This window comes from Lissotriton helveticus, chromosome 5_1 (assembly GCF_964261635.1).
Source record: "Lissotriton helveticus chromosome 5_1, aLisHel1.1, whole genome shotgun sequence".
Classification (NCBI taxonomy): domain Eukaryota; kingdom Metazoa; phylum Chordata; class Amphibia; order Caudata; family Salamandridae; genus Lissotriton; species Lissotriton helveticus.
In genome coordinates this window covers 1,088,140,217-1,088,163,339 of record NC_136065.1, presented here as the reverse complement: position 1 = coordinate 1,088,163,339, position 23,123 = coordinate 1,088,140,217, and the positions used below count along the sequence as shown (strand labels likewise).

At 44.0% G+C, this 23,123-nt stretch overlaps 1 protein-coding gene across 2 annotated transcripts in view; it reads left to right on the top strand.

The window, feature by feature from the left end:
- Positions 1 to 23,123, top strand: part of CYP17A1 (cytochrome P450 family 17 subfamily A member 1) — a 331,379-nt gene that overhangs the window by 203,591 nt on the left and 104,665 nt on the right. For both annotated transcript variants that reach the window (XM_078641171.1, XM_078641170.1), the window contains exon 6: positions 19,108 to 19,277. In XM_078641171.1, coding sequence (XP_078497297.1) covers positions 19,108 to 19,277 — 170 coding nt within the window. The remainder of the gene's footprint in view (positions 1 to 19,107; positions 19,278 to 23,123) is intronic.

Below are 23,123 nucleotides of genomic sequence, written 5' to 3'. Positions count from 1 at the left end.
ATTTATTTGGGTTTGTCATACGTTCCATAATGACAAGAGAACATGTATTATATGTAATATTTTTATATTTTTTTTATATTTATATTTTTACATATTTATGTGTGGCATTGACATTCTAATATCAAGCATTTATGCTGTTTACAAATTTAAATTTGTCCTGCTAATGTAGCAATTTTTGCACAAGGTTGAAACAATTCCCATGCCTGTGTACGAAGTATTTTCTCCATGTCTATGCATGGGGTCATGTGAATCACGAATGGGTTGGACACCTAGCAAACATAAAAATAATGGCGGACGCTTGTTTCTCAGTGTCATCAAGGGCACCGCGTGCTCGAAACACATCGTAGTGGTCCGTTCCTGATGACGAAGCGACGTGGAGATTCTCGTTGGCTTGCAGCAGGACTTGGTTTATATATATATATATATATATATATTATATATTCACTTAAAAAACCATAGGTTTCTGGCCTTATATAGTTAGGAATTAGTGATGTCATCAGTGATGTCACTGACCATGTCATGAATGATGTAATATGTGACATCATCAGCAGTGGATTGCGGGTGAGCGAAATATAGTTAGTACAACTAACTATATAGGAGCAATTTCAATGGTTTTTTAAATGCTAATTCCTAACTATATAAGGCCTGAAACCTATGGTTTTTTAAGTGAATTTGCAAGGTTTTTAAAATGCTAATTCCTAACTATATAAGGCCTGAAACCTATGGTTTTTTAAGTGAATTTGCAAGGTTTTTTAAATGCTAATTCCTAACTATATAAGGCCTGAAACCTATGTTTTTTTTTCAATAAATTTCAAAGGTTTTGTAAATGCTAATTCTATTAGCGGATAACGTTTATATATGTTATTATCCTTCTGGGACCACCTGAGCAGCCATCTTGTTTCTCAGGAGAAGTGAGGCACAAGAGAGCACAAAACAAGAGTGTAAAACGCGAAAAGGGGGCAGGGTTGAGACCCCCTGACCCCCTAGCCCTTCTCAGGGGGTCCCAGAAGGACCACCAAGTGCAAAATAGTTCGTTTTTTTTTTAAATCGTGGGGTACGCGCACGGTACCCGTACAGTACGCGTACGGTGCGCGTTCCCCCCGCGATTTTTTGAATTTTTTTTTTTTTGCACTTGGGGGTCCTTTTGGGACCCCCTGAGAAGGGCTAGAGGGTTGGGGGGTCTCTACCCTGCCCCCTTTTCGTGTTTTCCACTCTTGTTTTGGGCTCTCTTGTGCCTCAGTTCTCCTGAAAAACAAGATGGTGGCCAACACTTCCTGGTTTGGACAGTTTGGAATGTTGACAGTCGACTGCCAGCCAATCAGAAACTCGCTCGCGCACGTAAGGGTACGCGCACGTACGCATACGGTACGAGTACCGTACGCGTACGGTACGAGTACCGTACGCGTACGGTGCGCGTACGGTGAGCGCATATAGATATATAATTTGCTCAAATTCAATTTTCTCAACAACTACTGAAGGGATTTTCACCAAATATAGAAAAGGCACTACTGCATACCTGTCCCTACCATTTTGCCAAGTTTGGTGTAATTCCGTTCAGCCGTTCGGGCTGTAGCCGTGTCTAAAGGTCCCATAGAAAATGCCATTTGAAACATTTCAAATTCAATTTTCTCAAGAACTACTTGAGGGATTTACACCAAACATACAAAAGACATTGCTGCATACCAGTCCCTACCATTTTGCCAAATCTGGTGTAATTCCGTTCTGCCGTTCGAGCTGTAGCCTTGTCAGAATGTCCCTATGGAAATTAACATGGGGAAAACACGTTTTGGGACCCCCTTTTTTCTTGACGAATCCCCCCGAAACTTTCAGGAAAGGAGCGGAGCGGAGCGAGGCAAATTTAAGGAAAATTACAGGCAGATCCCTCAATCGGCTCCAAAGTTATTCCCAATAGAATGTTCGGAATTTCCTATGGTAACTAGGTCCTAACTATATATACCTACTGGCGACCGCCAGTAGGTAATATATATATATATATATATATATATATATATATATATATATGCACAGGAACCTCCAGCGAAGCAGAAGGAAGGGGCCACACGGGGTTTTCACAAGAGAAGGCCTTTAATTGGAAAAGTGGATTTGGGCATAATGCATTTCAACAGTCACGTCTTCCTCAGATGCCACCGCCACACTGAAAATAGCCCCACGCCTCCGTTTTAAAATCAGTCTGCAGCCCTCCCTTGTTAAGAAGGACACACCTCCCCTATCATGTGCTCATTCACCTGCTGCATTCCGGTAAGTCCTACAGCTCCCAGAATGCATCATTTTCTGGGCTGATGGTACGAGGGGATACTTGAAAAATTGAAATCCTTGTGGAAATGGTGTGTTGCAGAACAGGGCGCGCTGTCTCCTGTGTAAATTATTTCCTCCGGCCTCCTCGAGTCCCCGCATACATTCCAACCTCCGTGGCACAGCTCAGCATGGTCATGGGCTGACTACAATGAACCCAGCCACCTCGTGAAGTCACGAGCTGCCTACTGGCAGTGTCCCTTGCTTGGCCAGTGCTTAAAGAGGTGGGCTGGAGCAATCCGATACCTCAGGAGAAGAAACAAAAACCTGCTTGCGCAGACACCAGTGAAATCTCCAGCCAGCTTTGTAGAACGGGGCTCCTTGAAGCATCTCTGCTTGACGCTGAAATATGCACAGGAACCTCCAGCGAAGCAGAAGGAAGGGGCCACACGGGGGTTTTTTTTTTATCCATATATCTTTTTTGCATATCCATATATATATATATATATATATATATATATATATATATATATATATATATATATATATATATATATATATATATATATATACATCTTTCTGGTGAGAATGTATACATCTGGCATACTGATGGAAGCCTATACCAGATTCAAAGCTGTTTTGAGGGATGATGTAGCCTTTGGGTGGTCATTTAGTCAAACAAATTTTCTTTATACCAGGGAGGTATTGTTGTTCTCCTTTCATGGTGTAGGGATTACATCTTCAGCTTTGTATTGAGGCTCATTCATTTTTGTATAATGGGCATGATGAGTCATGTGATTCCTTCGTTATGGATTGTATCAGAGCGGTTCTTCTCTGATATGTCTTGATTGATGTGAAGAATATGGATTACAAGGTTTTTGCCTTGTTCTTGGCCTTTTTGGTGCACGACATCTCTTACCCCTTGGAGAATAAATGGTAGTATCTGATAACTCTCAGATGGTTATTTAGGGGTATGTTCCAGCCTTTGCCTCAGGGATTGATTTTTTTCAGGCCTATACAGTGGTTTATTATTTACATATTCTGTGATAGTGATCATAGGTACTATTAAGAGCCAGGCTCTTTCCCTACTGTTCCTACGCACATTTAGTAGATTGTTGGTTTCGATCGGCTGGTTCTCTTTGAGAACAGTCATAGAATTATTTTGCAGACCCTCCTCCACTGTATATATCTATGGTATTTAATAAATAAGGTAAGGAATTCCGTGGCTAGATGTCTCTATCAAATGTACAAGTTACTTACCTTTGGTAACATAATATCCGGTAGAACACATTCTAGCCGCAGATTCCTTAATGCCCTGCCCATCCTACCCGCTCTGCGAAAGACCTATGAGACAAAGGGTTATATCCTGTATAAATACTGGTTCATATACCGGTAGTCACTATCTCACGGAATGGTGAATCTACAAATATTTTATTATTGTTCATGGGTCTTGTATTGGTTTGGTCATGCCTCTCAGTTCCATTGGTGAGTGTTCTATAGAGTGGAGGGTGTTTCCCCTTTTTAAGCATGGTTCTGGTTCAGCGTGCAGGGTTTCACGTAGCCTAAGCATCGTTAATTAATGTGGGGTTTTTCGCTTAAACCTTTCGGATAGCATTGGCATACCATTTCATGTTGTTTGTAAATGGTGTTTTAAAAAGATTTTGAACATTTTTGGGCACACTGTTTTCACAGCCAGTTTCTAGAGTGGCTCCACATTCTGGCGCGGACGTTTTCACACAAGAAGCTTATGTCCATGCGCCTTAGGGGACTTACCCCCAGATTTCTAAATTGCAAGAAATACCCCTGTACCCCCAAAATGCATGAAAATTGCGATTAAAAAAAGCGATTCGCAATCGGCCGCAATTGCCGAAAAATCGCATAAAAATCGCAGAATCGGACGTTTTCCTTGTTGAAATTGCGATCTCGCAATTACCGAAATTGCAAATTGCGATCTCGCTAATTGCGAGATCGCAAAAACGGGAAGTCGCATTTCGAGCACAGTGATGACATCACAACCAGGAAGCAGGCAGTTCCCACCCCCTCATTCTGCATACTGAGCCTGAAGTGGAAGCAGCACTGTCCAGAACTCCACTCTAGACCACCTCCAGCTCAAAATCAGGAGACACCCCAGTGCAGAAAATGTCCCAGGAAGCAGCAGGGGGCAGTTCCTCAGGAAGGAAACGCAAAATAAAGTTTTCTGAACAAGAATTGGAATACCTCATTGAGGGAGTGAGCAAAGACCACGACCGGCTCTTTGGTAAGGACTCAAGGAGGGTGCCTGAGGCGGACAAAAGAAGGATTTGGATGCGCATCCGCGCCAAAGTAAATTCCGTGGGAGTGACCCAGCTCTCCATAGAAGATTTAAAGAAGAGGTGGTACGACCTCAGATGGCGTGCCAAGGAGAGGATCGCAGAGAGGCTGAGGGAGCGTGTCGCAACAGGAGGAGGAGAGACCACTGTCCCACCCAACACCCCACTTGAGGACCTTGTGGAGGAGACCCTGAACCCCCAGGCATGTGTGGGGGTAACCCAGCTGGACTCCTTCCGACTCACCCAAGATTCCCAAGGTAAGTGCCATGCGACTGCGACCCTGTCCCCTAACAATGGCCATGACCCCAGAGTAACCCATTAGAAACCCCAGTCATGCAGCCCGTGCACACCAGAAAAGCCCTATTGCACTGTGGGACATGTAGTCTGACCACAATTTCCATCTAGCCCCATACAGCTAGACCTGTCCAGTGAGAGTCAATCCTACAGCCAGTCAGGGAATGTTAGCTTGCATGCATGTAGCGGTGTGCAGTCATAATATCGAGTTGTTTATTTTGACTGGACAGAATATCGAGTAAAAAATATAGAATGGACAAAATATCAACTAGACATAATATAGATAACAAAAATATCGACTAGAAAAAATGTATATCGAATAGAATGGACATAATATCGAATCAAAAATATAGAATGGACATAATATCGACTAGACATAATATAGACAACAAAAATATCGAATTTAAGGTAAGTTAATAATATTTTTAATTTTTTGTGTAATATTATTCTGTAGCGGGTTGTGGGTTTATAGGGGAATAGGGTGGGAAGTAATTTAATTATAATTAATTAAATATGTTAATTTATGTATTGATATTTATTTAGAATTAATTGTTAAATAATTATTAATTGGTAATTAATTAAAATATAATTGGTAATTAATTAAAATTGATTAATTGATAAATATTTTATTTTTGGTAATTTATTTTCTGTAGCGGGTTGTGGGTTTATAGGGGAATAGGGTGGGAAGTAATTTAATTATAATTAATTAAATATGTTAATTTATGTATTGATATTTATTTAGAATTAATTGTTAAATAATTATTAATTGGTAATTAATTAAAATATAATTGGTAATTAATTAAAATTGATTAATTGATAAATATTTTATTTTTGGTAATTTATTTTCTGTAGCGGGTTGTGGGTTTATAGGGGAATAGGGTGGGAAGTAATTTAATTATAATTAATTAAATATGTTAATTTATGTATTGATATTTATTTAGAATTAATTGTTAAATAATTATTAATTGGTAATTAATTAAAATATAATTGGTAATTAATTAAAATTGATTAATTGATAAATAGTTTAATTTTGGTAATTTATTTTCTGTAGCGGGTGGTGGGTTTATAGGGGAATAGGGTGGGAAGTAATTTAATTATAATTAATTAAATATGTTAATTAATTCATTGTTAATTATTTAGAATTAGTTGTTACTTAAATAATAATTGGTAATTAATTAAAATATAATTGGTCAATAATTTTAATTGATTACTTGATAAATATATTAATTTCATTAATTTATTTTCTGTAGCGGGTTGTTGGTTTATAGGGGAATAGGGTGGGAAGTATTTTAATTCTGATTAATTAAATATGTCGTTTAATTTATTGGTATTTATTTTGAATTAATTATTAATTAATTATTAATAGGAAATAAATTAAAATATAATTTTTAATTAAAATTAATTGATTCATTTTTAAATTGTAAATTAATTTATTGTTAATAGGTAATTAATTAGTATGAGTAGGCAATTTTTATAATTAAATAATTTTATTTTGTATTTATAAATAAATATTTAATATATTTTATACACTTTTTAAATATTTTAATTATTTGTAATTGGTATTACTATTTATGTTATTTATATCTATTTGTGAAGTATTTACTTTCCCTACTATTGCACTCTCTGAAGTTGGAATAGTAATTTTAACCCCTACGCTATCCAACACTTTCCCTACTGTTGCACCCACTGGAGTGGGTATGCAACGTTTACAACGCAACTTTTACTATGCACTACCAATACAACGAAACTTTTAAAACGCAAAAACTTTTACAACGCATACATTTACAAAGCATGTTTTTACAACGCAGATACCTTTACAACGCATACCATTACAACGTAAGTATTGGTAAGTATATAATTATTTTTAAAATGTTATATGTTTGGGTTTTTGGGTAAAGGGGTATTTTTAGGGTTCAGGGTCAGTTTTCAGTTTTTGGGTAAAGGGGTATTTTTAGGGTTCAGGGTCAGTTTTCAGTTTCTGGGGTAAAGGGGTATTTTTAGGGTTCAGGGTCAGTTTTCAGTTTTTGGGTAAAGGGGTATTTTTAGGGTTCAGGGTCAGTTTTCAGTTTTTGGGTAAAGGGGTATTTTTAGGGTTCAGGGTCAGTTTTCAGTTTTTGGGGTAAAGGGGTACTTTGTAAAAATAAAGTAAAATGACATTTAAATTAAATTTATTTAATAAAATTAAATAAAATTAAATTATTTTATAATATTTTTAATGAATTTATATTAAAAAAATTATTGTATACTTACCAATACTTACGTTGTAATGGTATGCGTTGTAAAGGTATATGCGTTGTAAAATCTTGCGTTGTAAATGTATGCGTTGTAAAAGTTTTTGCGTTGTAAAAGTTTTGTTGTAATGGTAGGCGTTGTAAAAGTATGCGTTGTAACGTCCTACATCCCTGGAGTGGGAATAGTAATTTTAACCCCTACGCTATCCAGCGCTTTCCCTACTGTTGCACCCACTGGAGTGGGAATAGTAAATTTTACCTCTACGCTATCCAACACTTTTGCTAATGTTGAACTCACTATAGTTGTAACAATAAATTTTAACCATTTTCTATGCTACGCTAAAAATGTTATATATGTTTATTTAATAATATGTTTTTATATATATTCACTGAAAAAACCATAGGTTATAGACCATATATAGTTAGGAATTAGCATTTAAAAAACCTTATTTTACTCACACAAAACCATTGAAATTCCATATATAGTTAGTTGTACTAACTATATAGCGCGCACCTGCAATCCACTGCTGATCATGTCACATATTACATCATTCATGACATGGTCAGTGACATCACTGATGACATCACTGATGACATCTCAAATGACATCACTGATGACATCACTGATGACATCTCAAATGACATCACTGATGACATCACTGATGACATCTCAAATGACATCACTGATGACATCACTGATGACAACATCCAGTGACTGTATTTTTCTGTAAAGTTAAAATATGTCTTGAGTGGATGTATAAGTGTCTGGATGAAGGATTTAGTAGGTGCATGACTGACTGTATGAGTGAGTGATTAAATGTGTCTCACTGAGTGCATGGGTTAGTGACTAAACTGTCTTAATTTGTGCATCATTATGTCTGTTGTTCTGAAAACTGCTGCATGTGTTGTTCAGTAGCTATATGAGTAACTATATGGGTTATTGATTGGTTGCCCAAGTATTTGTATGGGAGACTGAGTGTATGTGTGGGTGGCTGGGAGGTGTATGACTCTGTGCATAGATGTGTGAGCAGTTGATTCACTAGATGTATGGGTTCAAAAGTGCATGTGGAAACAGCTGTATGGGCGGTTGACTGTGTGCATCAGTGTATTGGTGAGTTAATGGATATCTCAGTGCTACATGTCAAAGTAAGTACATATGTAAAACACAGTACATGTGAGACTTGACATATATAAATAACTGTGCATAAGAGCCAGTGAATGTGTGAGTGGCTGTATGCATCATTGTGAACTTGTATCCAGCATTGTATAAGAGAGTAAATATGTTTTAGTATATGTTTGAATAAGTAAGGTGTGTATAACTGTATAGTTGGGAAAATGGAGGTGTGATTGATTGTTTGCATGACTGACTAGGTGTGTGTGTGTAACTTCATGGATGAATGACAATCTGTGAGTCTGTGTTTACACTGAGTGTATCTAAGGTTATATTAGAGTCTGAAGAGGTTCATCGTATTATCACATGAATGATGTCATCAGTGATGTGATCAGTAATGTCAAATGAGATGTCATCAGTGATGTCATCAGTGATGTCATTTGAGATGTCATCAGTGATGTCATCAGTGATGTCATTTGAGATGTCATCAGTGATGTCATCAGTGATGTCATTTGAGATGTCATCAGTGATGTCACTGACCATGTCATGAATGATGTAATATGTGACATGATCAGCAGTGGATTGCAGGTGCGCGATATATAGTTAGTACAACTAACTATATATGGAATTTCAATGGTTTTGTGTGAGTAAAATAAGGTTTTTTAAATGCTAATTCCTAACTATATATGGTCTATAACCTATGGTTTTTTCAGTGAATTTTCAAGGTTTTGTAAATGCTAATTCCTAACTATATATGGTCTATAACCTATGGTTTTTTCAGTGAATTTTCAAGGTTTTGTAAATGCTAATTCCTAACTATATATGGTCTATAACCTATGGTTTTTTCAGTGAATTTCAATGGTTTTTTAATAGCAAATATCATAAGCTGTTGATTGTCAAGTACGTGGTAAGAAAAAACATTTTCGTGTTTATGCACACTGATCTGCTTTCAATGCTGCCCCCCCCCCCCTCATTTCTATTAGGAGTACTCTCTCTTTGCAGATAGTGAAGGGTAGTTAACGCAGGCCTTTGCCCCCGTTGTAATACGTCGTGCCTGCTTCTCTCTCCATTTGATTGATTGTTATCCAAGCATTTACTGTTTTAGAATTGGTTCTGTTTGGTTCATTCTCTATTTACAAACAAGCACAGAGTCGCAATACTCTGTTTAGTCTTTGCAGATAGCGAAAAATCGTGTAAAAAAACAAAAGGAATCGAGCAAAATCAGTAGGCCACTAATGGGATCTCTTTTTGACCTCGCTAAAATAGAAACATTAGGAACAACCTGTTGAAAATAGCAATGTGTATGTACATAAGCGGCGTTCATTTGTGTTCACAGTACCCCTTGTTGATTGTTTGAATCGAGCATTGAATTGTTCGAAGTTGGTTCTCTTAAGGAGCTTCTCTGCCTGCAAACGGGGAAGAATAGGAATATTCTCTCTCCCTTTGCAGATAGTGAAGGGTAGGTAACGCAAACCTTTAACACGTCGTGCCTATTTCGTTCCTCATTGATTGATTGTTTGCCCGAACATTGACTGTTTGGGAATTGGTTCTTTTTGGAGGTATTCCCTGTTTGCAAATAAACGTAGAAAAATCTTTGCAAGTAGTGAAAGGGTAGGTAATGCGGACCTTTCTCCCCCGTTGTAATCTGTCATGCCTATCTACTCCCCACTGATTGATGCACCTGTTTCACCCGGACCATTTACTAGAGATAGGTCATCTGGCCCGACCAGAGAGCACCCCTAGTGAAAAGGACATATGCAATAATAACGAAGTGATCACTGTATCCTGTAAACAGAAACTTTAGCATGAAACAACCTGGAAAGAAAGGAATAGGAAAACGAAAATCAGTAGGCCACTGATGAACTTTTTATTAAATAACAAACAAAGAAACGATAACAATACGTAATGATAAAACCTATTATTGTCCTAGAAACAAGAAACGTTAGAAGTAAGCCCGTAATAAGAAACCTGAAAACAGTAAGAGAAACCAAGTGTGACATTGCAACGGCCACAAGGCAACGAGGCTTCATCGCCCCTCACTGCCCCAAAACGTGTGTGTCCCACCGCCTGCCACGGCCAAATAACGGCAAACTGGGAAAGATACAAGTCAGCAGACATCCGCCCCATTCTGGAAACTTCCAAAGTGCAACAGGTTTGCGGCTACGCCCAGCCGGAAGCAACACATATAAGGCGGGTCCTGCTGCCAACCGTCGGCAGAAGATCATCACGTAGGGTGTAGCCGGAGGAAAGGCCGAGGCCAATGGGACCCGGCCAGGGGGATTGCTACGACAACCCTGGAGAGTTGCAAGGGGGGGAATGTCTGTGTCCTACGACCCTCCCCTCTCTCTCCCAGTCCGGCCACCATCAACCAGAGGCCGAGGCCGACGGGATCCGGCCGCGGTGGCGGTAACCCTGGAGAATTGCAGGTTAGACCCTCTCTCTCCCAGTCTGGGCCAGCATCCATGGAGGGCCTGGGAGTGGAGAGGCCACTGCACGAAAGGCCCAGGAGAGGCACCACACGCCAAGGCCTGCCCCACCGGATGAGCCAAGGAACCCGTTCATGGGGCCAGAGCAAAGGGCGTCCGGCCGCCATCCACCGGAGGTCCGGCCCAAAGACGGACGGGACATTTCTTCTTTCTTTTATAATGGCTGCGACAACACTGGGGGGGGATGTCTTGCACATGCCTCCGACCCCCCCCCTCGTCCTCATCGCCTGGTCCGGCCATAACAAATGTCAAGCGAGACGCCGTGGGGTGCACTGGGTGGGAGAGACGGTGCGAACAGGCCTCTCCCGCCTCCCCAGGTGGAGGCTTCCCAGCTGCACCCTCATCGCTCCAGGCGCCCGGAAAAGGGTTCTTCCACTGTGGCGATGCTGCAACGTCTCGCCCGGCAGGGTGGAGCCCGTCCGCTCATTTGACCCCGCGATCGCCGGTAGCTACCGAACTCTCAAAATGGCGGTCGACCTGGCAAGAGCGGGCCCAGCATAAAGAAATGGCCCGGTCACTGGTTGACTCCACCACCGTAGTCCTCCACGACCTTGAAGATTCTAGAGGAGCCGCGGGAGTCCCCGACCCCCGCAGACACCCCCGATGGGGAATGACTGCCATGATCGCCCGTGGAGTGACGAAACTGTAGCCGCGGGACGTCGGTGCGCCCATGCTGGCGCCAGCCTCAGTTTGAATGACTAGAATCCTGCAGACCACAGTTCGGATCAGTTCCGGTGAAAGCACAGTGTGACCCGGTAGGAAAAATTGTTGCACCCCCTCCCCTTTTTGACTGATGGTTCAAACCACCGATCCTTTCCTTTGCCCTTTTAACGGAACTTTGGACTGCCTCCCCCCCCCGGGCGCCCCACGCCGTTATTCGGAGGGCGGCAACTTACTGGACATCACCTTGGTGCCATCCACATTTCAGCGCGTTCTGCTGCCTTGGAACTATTCGCACAACAGACCGCTACTGACGACCCACCCCCCGGGACGCCCCACGCCGGATACCCAAATCAGTGCGGCACCCAGGCAACATCACCTGGGTGCCGTCCAGAAATCTGGACGTTGTGCTGCCTTGGGACTATTCGCACAACCGACCGCTACTGACCATTGTTCCTTCTTTTTCCCTAAAAATGTTTAAATGTTTTTACTGTTTTTGTTTTGTTGTATATATTTATAAGTTATTAAAGTTTTATATTCCTACTACTTTGTTGGAGTGCTATATATTTTTAATGTGACACATAATTGTAAAAACTTTGATGTACAAAGAGTCATCCCTGGAATCTTCCGCTTCAGGCTCGGTCCCCTCCCCAATCACAATACAGAATGGTTTTCAGATAGTAGGAACGCGTGTGGTGTGACGGATCTCATCGGGTGTGGGCCTTGAACTACTGTAACTCCTTTGAAGAGGGGTGATTCTTTACAGCTGGGGCCATAAACTACATCTGCAGGGCTACCTGATAGCCTGGGACCGGCCTGGACAATCGGACACAGAGGAAGAGGAGTGTCAGAGGGTGCGGTAGTGAATAGGGCGAAAGGGAGGTGTCGGGCGGGCACAGAGTGTGATTCTCAGGGAAGAGCAGCGCAGATGGGGGGAGGTTTATTGGCCATGCATAAGACAGAGAGCGGGGGTGACCAGTGCCTGGGGGAGATGCTTGCGAGGGTGGGGAGCCATGCTACGGATCGACAGCGTGCAGAGAATGGGTCTGGTCAAGGCATCTAAAATGGCTGCCGTGCACGACAAAAGTGTGGCATTTGAAAAAAGGCAAGATGGCGCAGACAATCTTTTTCAACACTTCCTGATTTCCTTCGAATCGAACGTTAACAGACGTTGGGGCATATTACCAAAGTTAAGCGATATTTATCGCTAACGATGCTTAGCAACGAATTTTTTACCGCTAAGCATCGTCAGAAATTATCGCAGATAAACCTTGCTATTATCAAGGTTTATCGCAAATGCGATAAAAAACGGCCGCAATGCATGAATATCGCTGAAAAGTCAGCGATATTCATGCATTACCGAGCTAATGCTCTTAGCCATGTTATCCACCTCCCATTGGATAACATGGCTAAGAACTGCTCAGGGCAGGTGTTAGTTTTTGGAGATATTCGCGCTTAGCGCGAATATCTCCAAAAGTTGGTAATAGGAGATAGATATCTTGCATGTTGTAATGCAAGTTATTGTGGTATATGGAACTCATACCATAATCTCTCAGGAAAGCAGGAACTGATCATTTTGGGACCGCCTGAGAAGGCCTAGGGGGTGAGGGGTACTCTACTTTGCCCCCTTTTCACGTTCTGAACTATTTTATTTTACTCTCTTCTGTAATTACACAAAATGGCAGCGATAGGATGCATCAGAGACAGACAGTGAGAGAAAGGAGGCCGGAAATGAAGAAGAGATGTCAAATACACATTGGAGATAATATAGTGGGAGAAGGGAAGTAAATATGAGTAAACTTACTATGTAACATAAAAATGTTGCACTCTATACTATAAGTCTAATTTTATACTACAATCACTTCACTACAACCTCATAAATTAAAAATAAAAATGAATAATGTCTCAAACAATTTTTGATTTCTAAATATAAATGTATTCTTCTGAATTTTCATAATTTGAAAGAACTAGTAACATGTCCTCATCAGGAATTTCCTCTTCAATCATCTCATCAGGAATCTCCTCATGAAAAGTCTGCAATGATGATTCTTGTAACTCTATGGTCTCCAAACATTCGATAAATTCGCCGTCAAGAGATTGATCAAAAAAATCATTCAAGTCATCTCCTCCTTGTGAGAATATTTCATTATTGGTGCTGTCAATTTCAATAAATGTAGTGGATAATTCAAAAGAAATTGCCACGGTCTCTTCATTGAGATCCATTTTATTTTGAAATTTCTTGCTGTAAATTGCAGAAAAAAATAATCACTTTCATTTATCGTTTTTAGTAATACATAATATAAAACTAACTTTATCAAGTATTTAGTATAACAGAAGGACTGTAAATAAATAACAGAAAATATTTTTCAAATTATCTTAAAGTGTACAACATAGTTCCCCTTACAAATTAACAACTCACCTTTTTGAAAGTAGAAGAAGCGTTAATATTGTGTAAATCAAACACCAGAAATTGAGCACCAAAAATTCCTCACAAATGTACCTCAGACAGTAGTATCACAAAATGGCTGTGGTTTCCTCTCATTTTATATATATATACATAACCAATTAACTTTCATCACACACAAATGCAAAACCAAAGTAACATTTTAATTGGTTCTAAATTTCAACACTTTCAAATGTGTTTTCCCCATGCAATTTTCCATAGGACATTTAGATACGTCTACAGCCTGATTGGCTGAACGGATTTACACCAAACTTGGCAAAATGGTACATCAAACCTAGGGGGTCAGGGAGGATCTACTATTCCCCCTTATGGTCATTTGCCCCTTCGCTTTGGCCTCCTCTTGTCTCTCGATCCTACCGAGAGACAAGATGGCGGCCGCTACGGACTGTTTGGAATGTTTACAGACGCCGGAGAACCAATCAGCTTCGCTTCACAAAGCTCCGTAACGCAAAAAGTACGCGAAGCGGAGCGCTGCCCGGTCCGCTGTCACAGATATATATCTTTTTTTGAACGTTAATTTCTCAAAATCCACTGGAGCACATATATTGAGACATAGCAAAGGCACATCGGGCTACCAGTCCCTACAATTTTGCTAAGTTTCGTGCAAATCCATTCAGCCGTTTTATTATTATTTTTTTTTTTTTTGCCCCGCGGGGCCCTTTTAAAACCTCCACATCAAACCTAGGGGGTCAGGGAGGATCTACTATGCCCCCTTATGGTCATTTGCCCCTTCGCTTTGGCCTCCTCTTGTCTCTCGATCCTACCGAGAGACAAGATGGCGGCCGCTACGGACTGTTTGGAATGTTTACAGACGCCGGAGAACCAATCAGCTTCGTTTCACAAAGCTCCGTAACGCGAAAAGTACGCGAACCGGAGCGCTGCCCGGTCCGCTGTTACAGATATATATCTTTTTTTGAACGTTAATTTCTCAAAATCCACTGGAGCACATATATTGAGACCTAGCAAAGGCACATCGGGCTACCAGTCCCTACAATTTTGCCAAGTTTCGTGCAAATCCATTCAGCCGTTCGGGCTAAAAGTGAGGCCAACCGCCTTATGGAAATAAACATTGGAAAAACGTGTTTTGGGACCCCCCTTTTTTCTCGGCCCCCCCTTGACGAACCCCCCCCAAATTTCCAGAGGCTGCTCAGAAACAAAATGTTCCATTTTCCTGAAAATTTCTGCCAATTCCGTCCACAAACGCCAAAGTTATTAGACATAGAATTTTCAAAAATCCCATAGAGAAAAAATCCTAACTATATATACCTACTGGCGACCGCCAGTAGGTAATATATATATATATATATATGTATTATTTTTGGTGATATAATTTTTTTAATTATATCAATTATTTATTAAAATTAAATTTTTTTAATAATTATTTCTAAGTTTATATTAAATATATTTATTACTATATTAGTTGTAACTTAATTTTAAGACATTTAAAAAAATCGATATTTTGACAGTCTATATTTTTGTAAGTCGATATTTTGGAGTCGATATTTTGGTACTTACCTGTTTGAAGATAGGGAGTCGATATTTTGTCAATCGATATTTTTGACTCGATATTTTTGTATCTCGATATTTGTGACGTCGATATTATGTCAGTGATCCGCATGTAGCAACCTTCAATGTGCAAGATACATGTCATTAATCAACGTCCACTTTACATCACAGGTGTCGCTGAAAAACCCAGCACTGATAGCGAGGCCCTGCAAATTGATGACAATCCTGAGGACACCGAGGGAGACGTCCATCCTTCCCCTCAACCAGGACCATCAGGGCAAGCTGCAGCACCAGTAGTAGTACCACCACCTGCCGCTGTGGACAGTGCCACCTCAACAACAACAGGCGCGCCACAACCGCAGCGTGTGACCCACACGCCAGTGGCACTGACAAGTGCTGCAGCATGCAAACAAACCCGGTGCACTGCCACTGTGAGAACACAGTCCAGCGGACTGGGGAGGGAGCCGCGTGACACAACACCACGCGCTGGCAGGGGGGTGAATGTGCGGGTACATGGCCTCTCAATTCAGCGCCGTATGCTCCGCATACACCAGAAGCAGGCCTGTCATCTCGCAGCCATTCACCTACAGCTGCACAAGACCGCTAGGAATGTGGGACAGCTCTCAGACTGAATGGAGAGGATGACCGCTGCAGTGGAGGACAACACCCAGGCCATGTTGACCCAGCGGGACGTCAACCCGTGCCGCCACCGCCAGCTGCTGACCCGCCTGTCTGCATACACGCGGTCGAACTACATCATAGGGAATGCCACCTCCCAACTCTCACGACGCTTGTTAGCCATGCAGGTCCAAATGGTCCAATGCTGCCAGGATGTCGCTAGGGCACTGGAGCAAGTTATCACTGCAGTGCAGGGTCTGCAGGCAACTGGCCATGGCCAGGCAGGTGGGGGGATGACGCAAGTGAGGCAAATTCAAGCCACAGCAGCCAATCGGTGCCACTGGTGATAGTACCCCGCCGCAGCACCAGGCCCACTGCTGCCTCACGGGCAAATGCTGAGGAAGAGGTGGAAAGGCGACTTGGAGCGTCCGCCCGGAGGCGCCATTGACCATTTATTTTGTACCAGGAAGGGCATGCTGCTGAGACAAGCATGCCCTCCTCACATACATGGGGATGTATGACTCAATATAGCTCTCATGTAACTGTGTGAAAAATTGCCACTTTATTGTGAACAAAACAATAACATATATTCAGTACCAGTTAATCTGACTCATGTCATTATTTCAATTGTCATGCATGAGTGAAGTGTTGGGTGAGGGGAGTGGGTGCACTAGAAACAGTAAATAGTGATTTGGTTGCGGCGCCTGTGTCCTTCTGCAGGATTCTCCCCGTGTGCATGACGCACATGTGCAGGTGGGCGGTTGTCCCCTTCCGACTCACTGCCAGAGATCTCTACAGGTATCCTGCGCTTGGTTGCAATGTTATGGAGTATTGCACACACGGCCACGATGCGGCAGCAGACCTCAGGCTCATTTTTGAGGGCCCCACCAGTCTTGTGAAGTATGCGGAATCGGCTCTTCAAAAGCCCAAATGTCCTCTCAATGCAATTTCTTGTGCGTATGTGTGCAGCATTGTAACGCCGTTGCTGTGGTGTTGCAGGCTTGAGGTATGGGGTGAGGAGGTACTCACGGAGACCGTAGGCGCTGTCACCTGAATGAAAGGAGCAGAGGGTGAGTGCCTGTCATGCGCAGCTACATGGTCACAGTGTACTATTTGGTGGCATGTGTACTTACCTAGTAGGTGTCCTTCGCCAAAGTCTCCCCTGGCCAGTCGTGTGTGCATGCCGCTGTGCCGGAATATGAAGGAGTCATGTGTGCTCCCCGGGTATTGTGCCACTATGTCTGTTATGATTGTCTTAGCGTTGCACACCATCTGGATATTCAGGGAGTGGTAGGACTTGCGGTTCCGGTACATGTATTCTGTTTGTGCAGGTGGGCAGATGTGGATGTGGGTACAGTCAATGCATCCTATTACATGTGGGAATTGCGCAATGTTGTAGAAATAAAGCTTGGTTTGATTCAAGTCCTGTTGGGTGTTCGGGAATGTGATGTAATGGTGTAGCCGGGTCAGCATTGCCTCCAGGAAACTCCTTAGGCCAGCGGGACATGGTGCTCTGGGAGATCCCCCCTGCAACAGCGACTATCCCCTGGAAGCTTCCGGTGGCCAGGAGGTGCAGGCTGCACAAGACCTGGACATGGGTGGGCACGGCATTGGTCCTCCTTGTTGGGTGCTGCATCAGGGGGTCTAGGTCCCGGATCAGTTTAGTGATCATTGCCTCATTCAGGCGGTACTTGGAGTAGATTTGCTCTGCAGTTTGGCCCAGAAGGGTGATCCGCTGGCGGAATATTCGCTCCTGGATCCTGCGTCTATTCCTTGCTGCAGCCTGGAGCCTTCGCCGCCTGACCACCATGTAGAGTCCTGGCATTGTGAGAGTCCTCATGCTCCTACTGTGTCTCCTTAAGTGTGTTTGATCAGGCCTGCACCTGTGGCTAGTTAATGTTTTTTTTTTTTTGTTACCATCTGGTTTGGGTTCTCCTTAAATTGCGCGTCGCAAATAGCGATTTTTTAATTTTTTCGCAATTTGCGCGTTTTCATGAATTGCGTTAGCGATTATTTAGCGAGTTCGCAAAATATTTCGCAGAATCCATGGATTCTCGCTAAATCCGATTCGCTATAGGGGTACCTCCTAGATTCTGCGAATTATTTTGCGAATTCGCAATTTTTTTTTGCGATTTCGCAAATTTTAACTTTTTCTGACCATGAATTGCTTTTCTTTGTATTGCGATCGCAATAGCTAATTCGCAGCTATTGTGATCGCAATTTTGGTTGATGAATCTGGCTGTTATATTGCTCTATTGACATCATATCCGGAGACTACCTCATCACAGAACTGTACAACGCAGTTCCCTGACACGCAGAGGTACTACTGAAAAATTTCCCGAACCAGACTGACACCTTGGGAGAATTCTGAAGTTAAGGAATCTGTGGCTAGACTGTGTCTCTACCAGATATTACGTTACCAAAGGTAAGTAACTTGTACATCTGGTTAAGGTTCCTAAATGTACTGAGGAAAAATGCCCAGAAAAGCAACAAAACATGCTGAATTTGGTATGTAAAAAGCTCATCCTCCGATTATGCCTAATTTCTGAGGGGATGACTTGGAATACGAGGTAACTAATACACTAAGTAAATAACAAATCCATTGTATAGATATTTACTTGATGCAATAAATACCTCGCCACATTCCATTCAGGCCCACGTATAATCGGGTCCAATGTGTTAAACAGTATCCTACACGAACATTGAAAAAAATTAGGCTAAATGGGAAGGCAATTTTTTTTACATGAAAAAGAAATGCATTTTAATTTGTGAGGGTCAGATTTTAGTTTGTAAAATCAGTAGAATAACTAAAAAATGATGAGTTATTTACTATGGATGCATAGACGCTCATGCAGTGCTGCACAATTTTGCACGGTGTCTATAGCCTTCTAGAACAAATTAGTAGATTGACTCAATGCTTTACACCCGCATGTCAGTGCCCGCACAGAACCTTAGTAAATAAACCCCTAATAATAATTTGGCAGATGTCATTGCCACGACATGAACCTGAAACTTTGGTGACCAAAAGTAGTCTTTTCTTTGATGGATTGGTATTTCTCACAGTTTAATTGTTGAAATATAAGCAGGTAACATTAACATCTGCAGTTTAAGAAGAAATCATTTTTATCGCCTGGGTTTGAAGTTTTTAATTTAACATTTCTGTTTCCAACCATAGGTGCAGATAAAGATCCAGGAGGAGATTGACAGGCAGATTGGCTTTGACAGGCAGCCTTTGATGAGTGACAGAAGCAGGCTTCCCTACCTCGAGGCAACAATCCGCGAGGTGCTGCGTATTCGGCCCGTGGCCCCTCTCCTGATTCCTCACGTCGCCTTGATGGACTCCAGGTGGGTGAGAGAGACTTTGGTCTGTGAATTCCTACTACCTGAATAGTCACAGAATGTCATATGCATTGCAAGTGTCAGGACTCGGGCTATACATTAACTCTTGACCTCAAGTCCATCCTTCTCGTCCCAGTCCTAACTGGATGAGGCATTTCCACCTTCGACAGACCTACACTTTCCCTCAAATATTTCAGGAGGCTTATTTAGCATTCCAACTCCAGTCCTGGAATATTTTGGTGTAAGTTATATATTCCACAAGTATTTTTAAGAATAGTTGAAAAGTAGTAATTTTGAATGACAGAAGGTGCTGTCATGAAGGCGCAGCTCAGGGCAAAAGAATAGGAATACCGACCTATAACCATGCTACAAGAACACCTCTCCCATTTTTACTCTTTCTCCATAACATAGGTATAGAAGAATGTCCAGGCCCCCCCCCACCCACCTCACCTCCTGTATCTTTTCTGCCGCAGACACTCTACCACTCAGGTGTGTTATAATTTATTTATGTATTCAGTGCTATCTATTTAATTTTATAGCGCATTTGCGCATATCAGCACTTAATATAAGTAGCTTTCTTCAACCGACCGCCAACCTCTCCCTATTCATTTGCTGGGATGGGGTGGGGAGCTACCCTGGTGACCGGACTGTCTTAGACACACAGGGCAGGGGACGTGAGGAGGCAATGGGATACATTATTTATTATGAGAATTCTTGCAGGGATGAGAATTCTTACTAGGCTTCTCCCTATTTAAAGAGATGCTGCTTAGTGTGTCTAATCAGTCCTGGCTTATAATGGAGGGGAGAGAGAGCCTGTTTCCAAGCAGCATAACATAGAGCCTGTTTCAGAAGGAGGATGGGGAAGTCCTGCAAGTCTGGAGAACAGACTTACAAACTCTCATTAGGGAAGCAGTTAATTCTGCCCTCTCTGAACCTCGAGCTAAGAAATAAAGAGAGAGCAGAAAGATGATCAGAACTCGGATTAAAGAGGAAAATATATTCAGGCTCCCAGCTGAGTGAGCTCCTAAGAAATATCAGGCAGATATACTCGGCTGTGAGGAGAAACCTTAGCAAGAAGAGGGTTTCTATTACCAATACAGTGGACCCTGTAGTGTTGCTGATTGCGGAGCAGTCCACTACAGCGCACGCCCCCTCCCACTGTTCCTCCCAGTTTACCCCTCGAGCGTGAGAGGACTTTGGTTCAGCCCAACGTGAACGTTGGGCACGTTAAGCAGCTAATAAAAGGCCCAGGGCTCTGGGCGTGGTCAGGTTATATGCCAGCCACTAACCATACACGTGTGTGTCCCGCTGCTTACTTACTAGGCCTACACCAGGATATTACACTGGCGACGAAGGTGGTTGTGTGCCCGGGCCCCCTGCGTGCCCTCCCGCCACCGTCCACACCTCCGATCCAGCAGCGCTGGTTGCGCGCTCCCCGGCGCCCCCCTGTGCCGCCGACAGCCCGCTGGTGCTCACCTCAGCGTCCCGCTGGCCGGCCTGCCGGTTTCTTCTGTGCTGCCTGCCGGTGCCCGGAGTCCTTCACTGCTGCACAGATCAGAGCGCCACAGCCAGGTACCCCGAAGTGTCTGCCCGCCGCCCCACTGCCTCCTGCCCAGGAGCCGTGTCGCTGCCTCCAGGCCCCGTCCCGGTGACCCTCCGGAGGGCCCGCGCATGCGCTGTGTGCGCCCCGCGCCACGCGTTGGACGCGCTATGCGGCCTACCTTGCGCGTGTCACCCGCACCTGCCAAACCTCACGCATCTCGCGGACAAGGAGCCTGGAGTCCTCTGCTGTCCCGGCAAGCCATCTACTGTGCCAGGTTCTTGTCTGGGAGCCGCTAACGCCTACTGGACCTGTCTGCGCCCCCCTCAGTTTGCCTCCCCTACTGGATTTCGTCCATCATGGCCAACGTACCACCACTAGAGCCATTTGCCATCACAGGAAGCCCCCCTTCTCAGGCTACCCGGTGGAGGAAGTGGGTGGAGCGGCTTGAAATCTACTTCGTCGCGGCGAACATCGCTGTCACACGTCAGCGTGCCATGCTGCTACACTTGGGAGGCGAAGCAATCCATGACATTTCCAAAGACATTACAGAGGGAGCCCCGCCTCACACGTATAAGACCCTGCGGGATGCCATCACAAAGTACTTTGAGCCGTTTACCAGCGCGGATTACGAGCGCTTCCTGCTCCGTCAAGCGCGGCAACTCCCAGAGGAGTCCGTTGATGTGTTCTACGCCCGGCTCAAGAAGTTAGCCAGCACATGTACTCTCCCGGATGCAGAGGATGAAATTCGCGCCCAGTTCATTCAGGGATGCGCCTCCCTAAAACTGCGTGAGAGGGTGCTGGAAACGGACGCCATGTCCATGCGCGACATCCTAGCCCTAGGGCGGTCGAAAGAACTTTCCAAGGCCCGTGCCGCCCACATGGAACCGAAACCAGCGAACCCGTGTGCGCCATCAAGTCGCAACCTGCAGACAACCGGACGAGGCCTCCCAGGAAGGGACGACCGAAGCTGGCCCAATCCACCAAAGATCAAGCATGCATGTGGTGTGGAGGGGCTACCCCCCATAAAGGCGCCTGCCCAGCCCAAGGAAAAGTCTGCAGCGCGTGTGGCAAAGCCAACCACTTTGCGAGCGTCTGCCTCTCATCGCAAAGGAGGAAGCAGGGTGCTCCACCCAGGAGAGTGCGACAAATGGCGCCATTAGCGAGCACGCCTACCAGCAGCGACATGGACGACGATGACGAAGACGCTGCATCCGTCCACGTGGTGCGCATGCTCAACACCCTAGCGGCCACGTCTTCGAACGAACCAATGTGCACCGTTCAGGTGCATGGCCAAGCAGTCAGAGCCCTCATCGACACAGGCGCGACGATAAATCTCATGGCCGCCAGCGTATACCAGAACCTCGAAAATGCTCCACCACTTCTCCCCACAAGAGTGCAAGTGTTTGCCTACGGAACCCGGCGCCCGCTGCGCCTGTGCGGAGTATTCCGGACTGCTGTGTCCCACGACTCAACGCAGCTGCAAGCGAAGATCTACGTCTCCCGAGAAAGGTCAGGATTCCTTCTTGGTTGCAGAACAGCACGAGAACTCAGGCTCATACATTTTGCCCTGACAGTACAAGCCCAAGGTTTGGACCATCTGGTTTCGGAACATTCCTCGCTGCTCGAGGGCATCGGATGTTTGAGAGGACCACCCGTCCGGCTCCACATTGACCAGTCAGTGGCCCAAGTAGCCCTCCGGCACAGACGGATCGCTTTTCACCTCCGGCCCAAAGTCGAAGCCGAGTTGAGGATGCTGGAACAAGCCGGCATTATTGAACGTGTGACTGGACCCACTCCATGGGTTTCCCCCATTGTGGTTGCCAAAAAACCAAAGCAGCCCGAGGCAGTTAGGATATGTGTGGACATGCGCCTCCCAAACCTAGCAATTAAGAGGGAGCGTCACCTGACGCCGACCATCGACGACATCATTGGGGAGCTCGCGGGGTCCAAGTGGTTTTCCAAGATGGACCTGAGGTCGGGGTACCATCAGATCCCCCTTCACCCGGACTCCCGCCCGATCACAACTTTCTCCACTCACGCAGGCCTGTGGAGATACACGAGACTGAACTTCGGCATATCAAGCGCAGCCGAAGTGTTTCAAAATATCATCCACAACGTCCTACAAGGTCTCGACGGAGTGCTCAACGTGAGCGATGATATTCTGGTACACGCTCCGACTTTGGAGGAACACATCAGACGTCTCCAAGCGGTATTCAACCGGCTGAAAGAGCGAGGTCTGACTCTTCACAGAGACAAATGTGAATTCCTACGCAAAGACATCAGCTTCTTTGGCTACAAATTCTCCGATC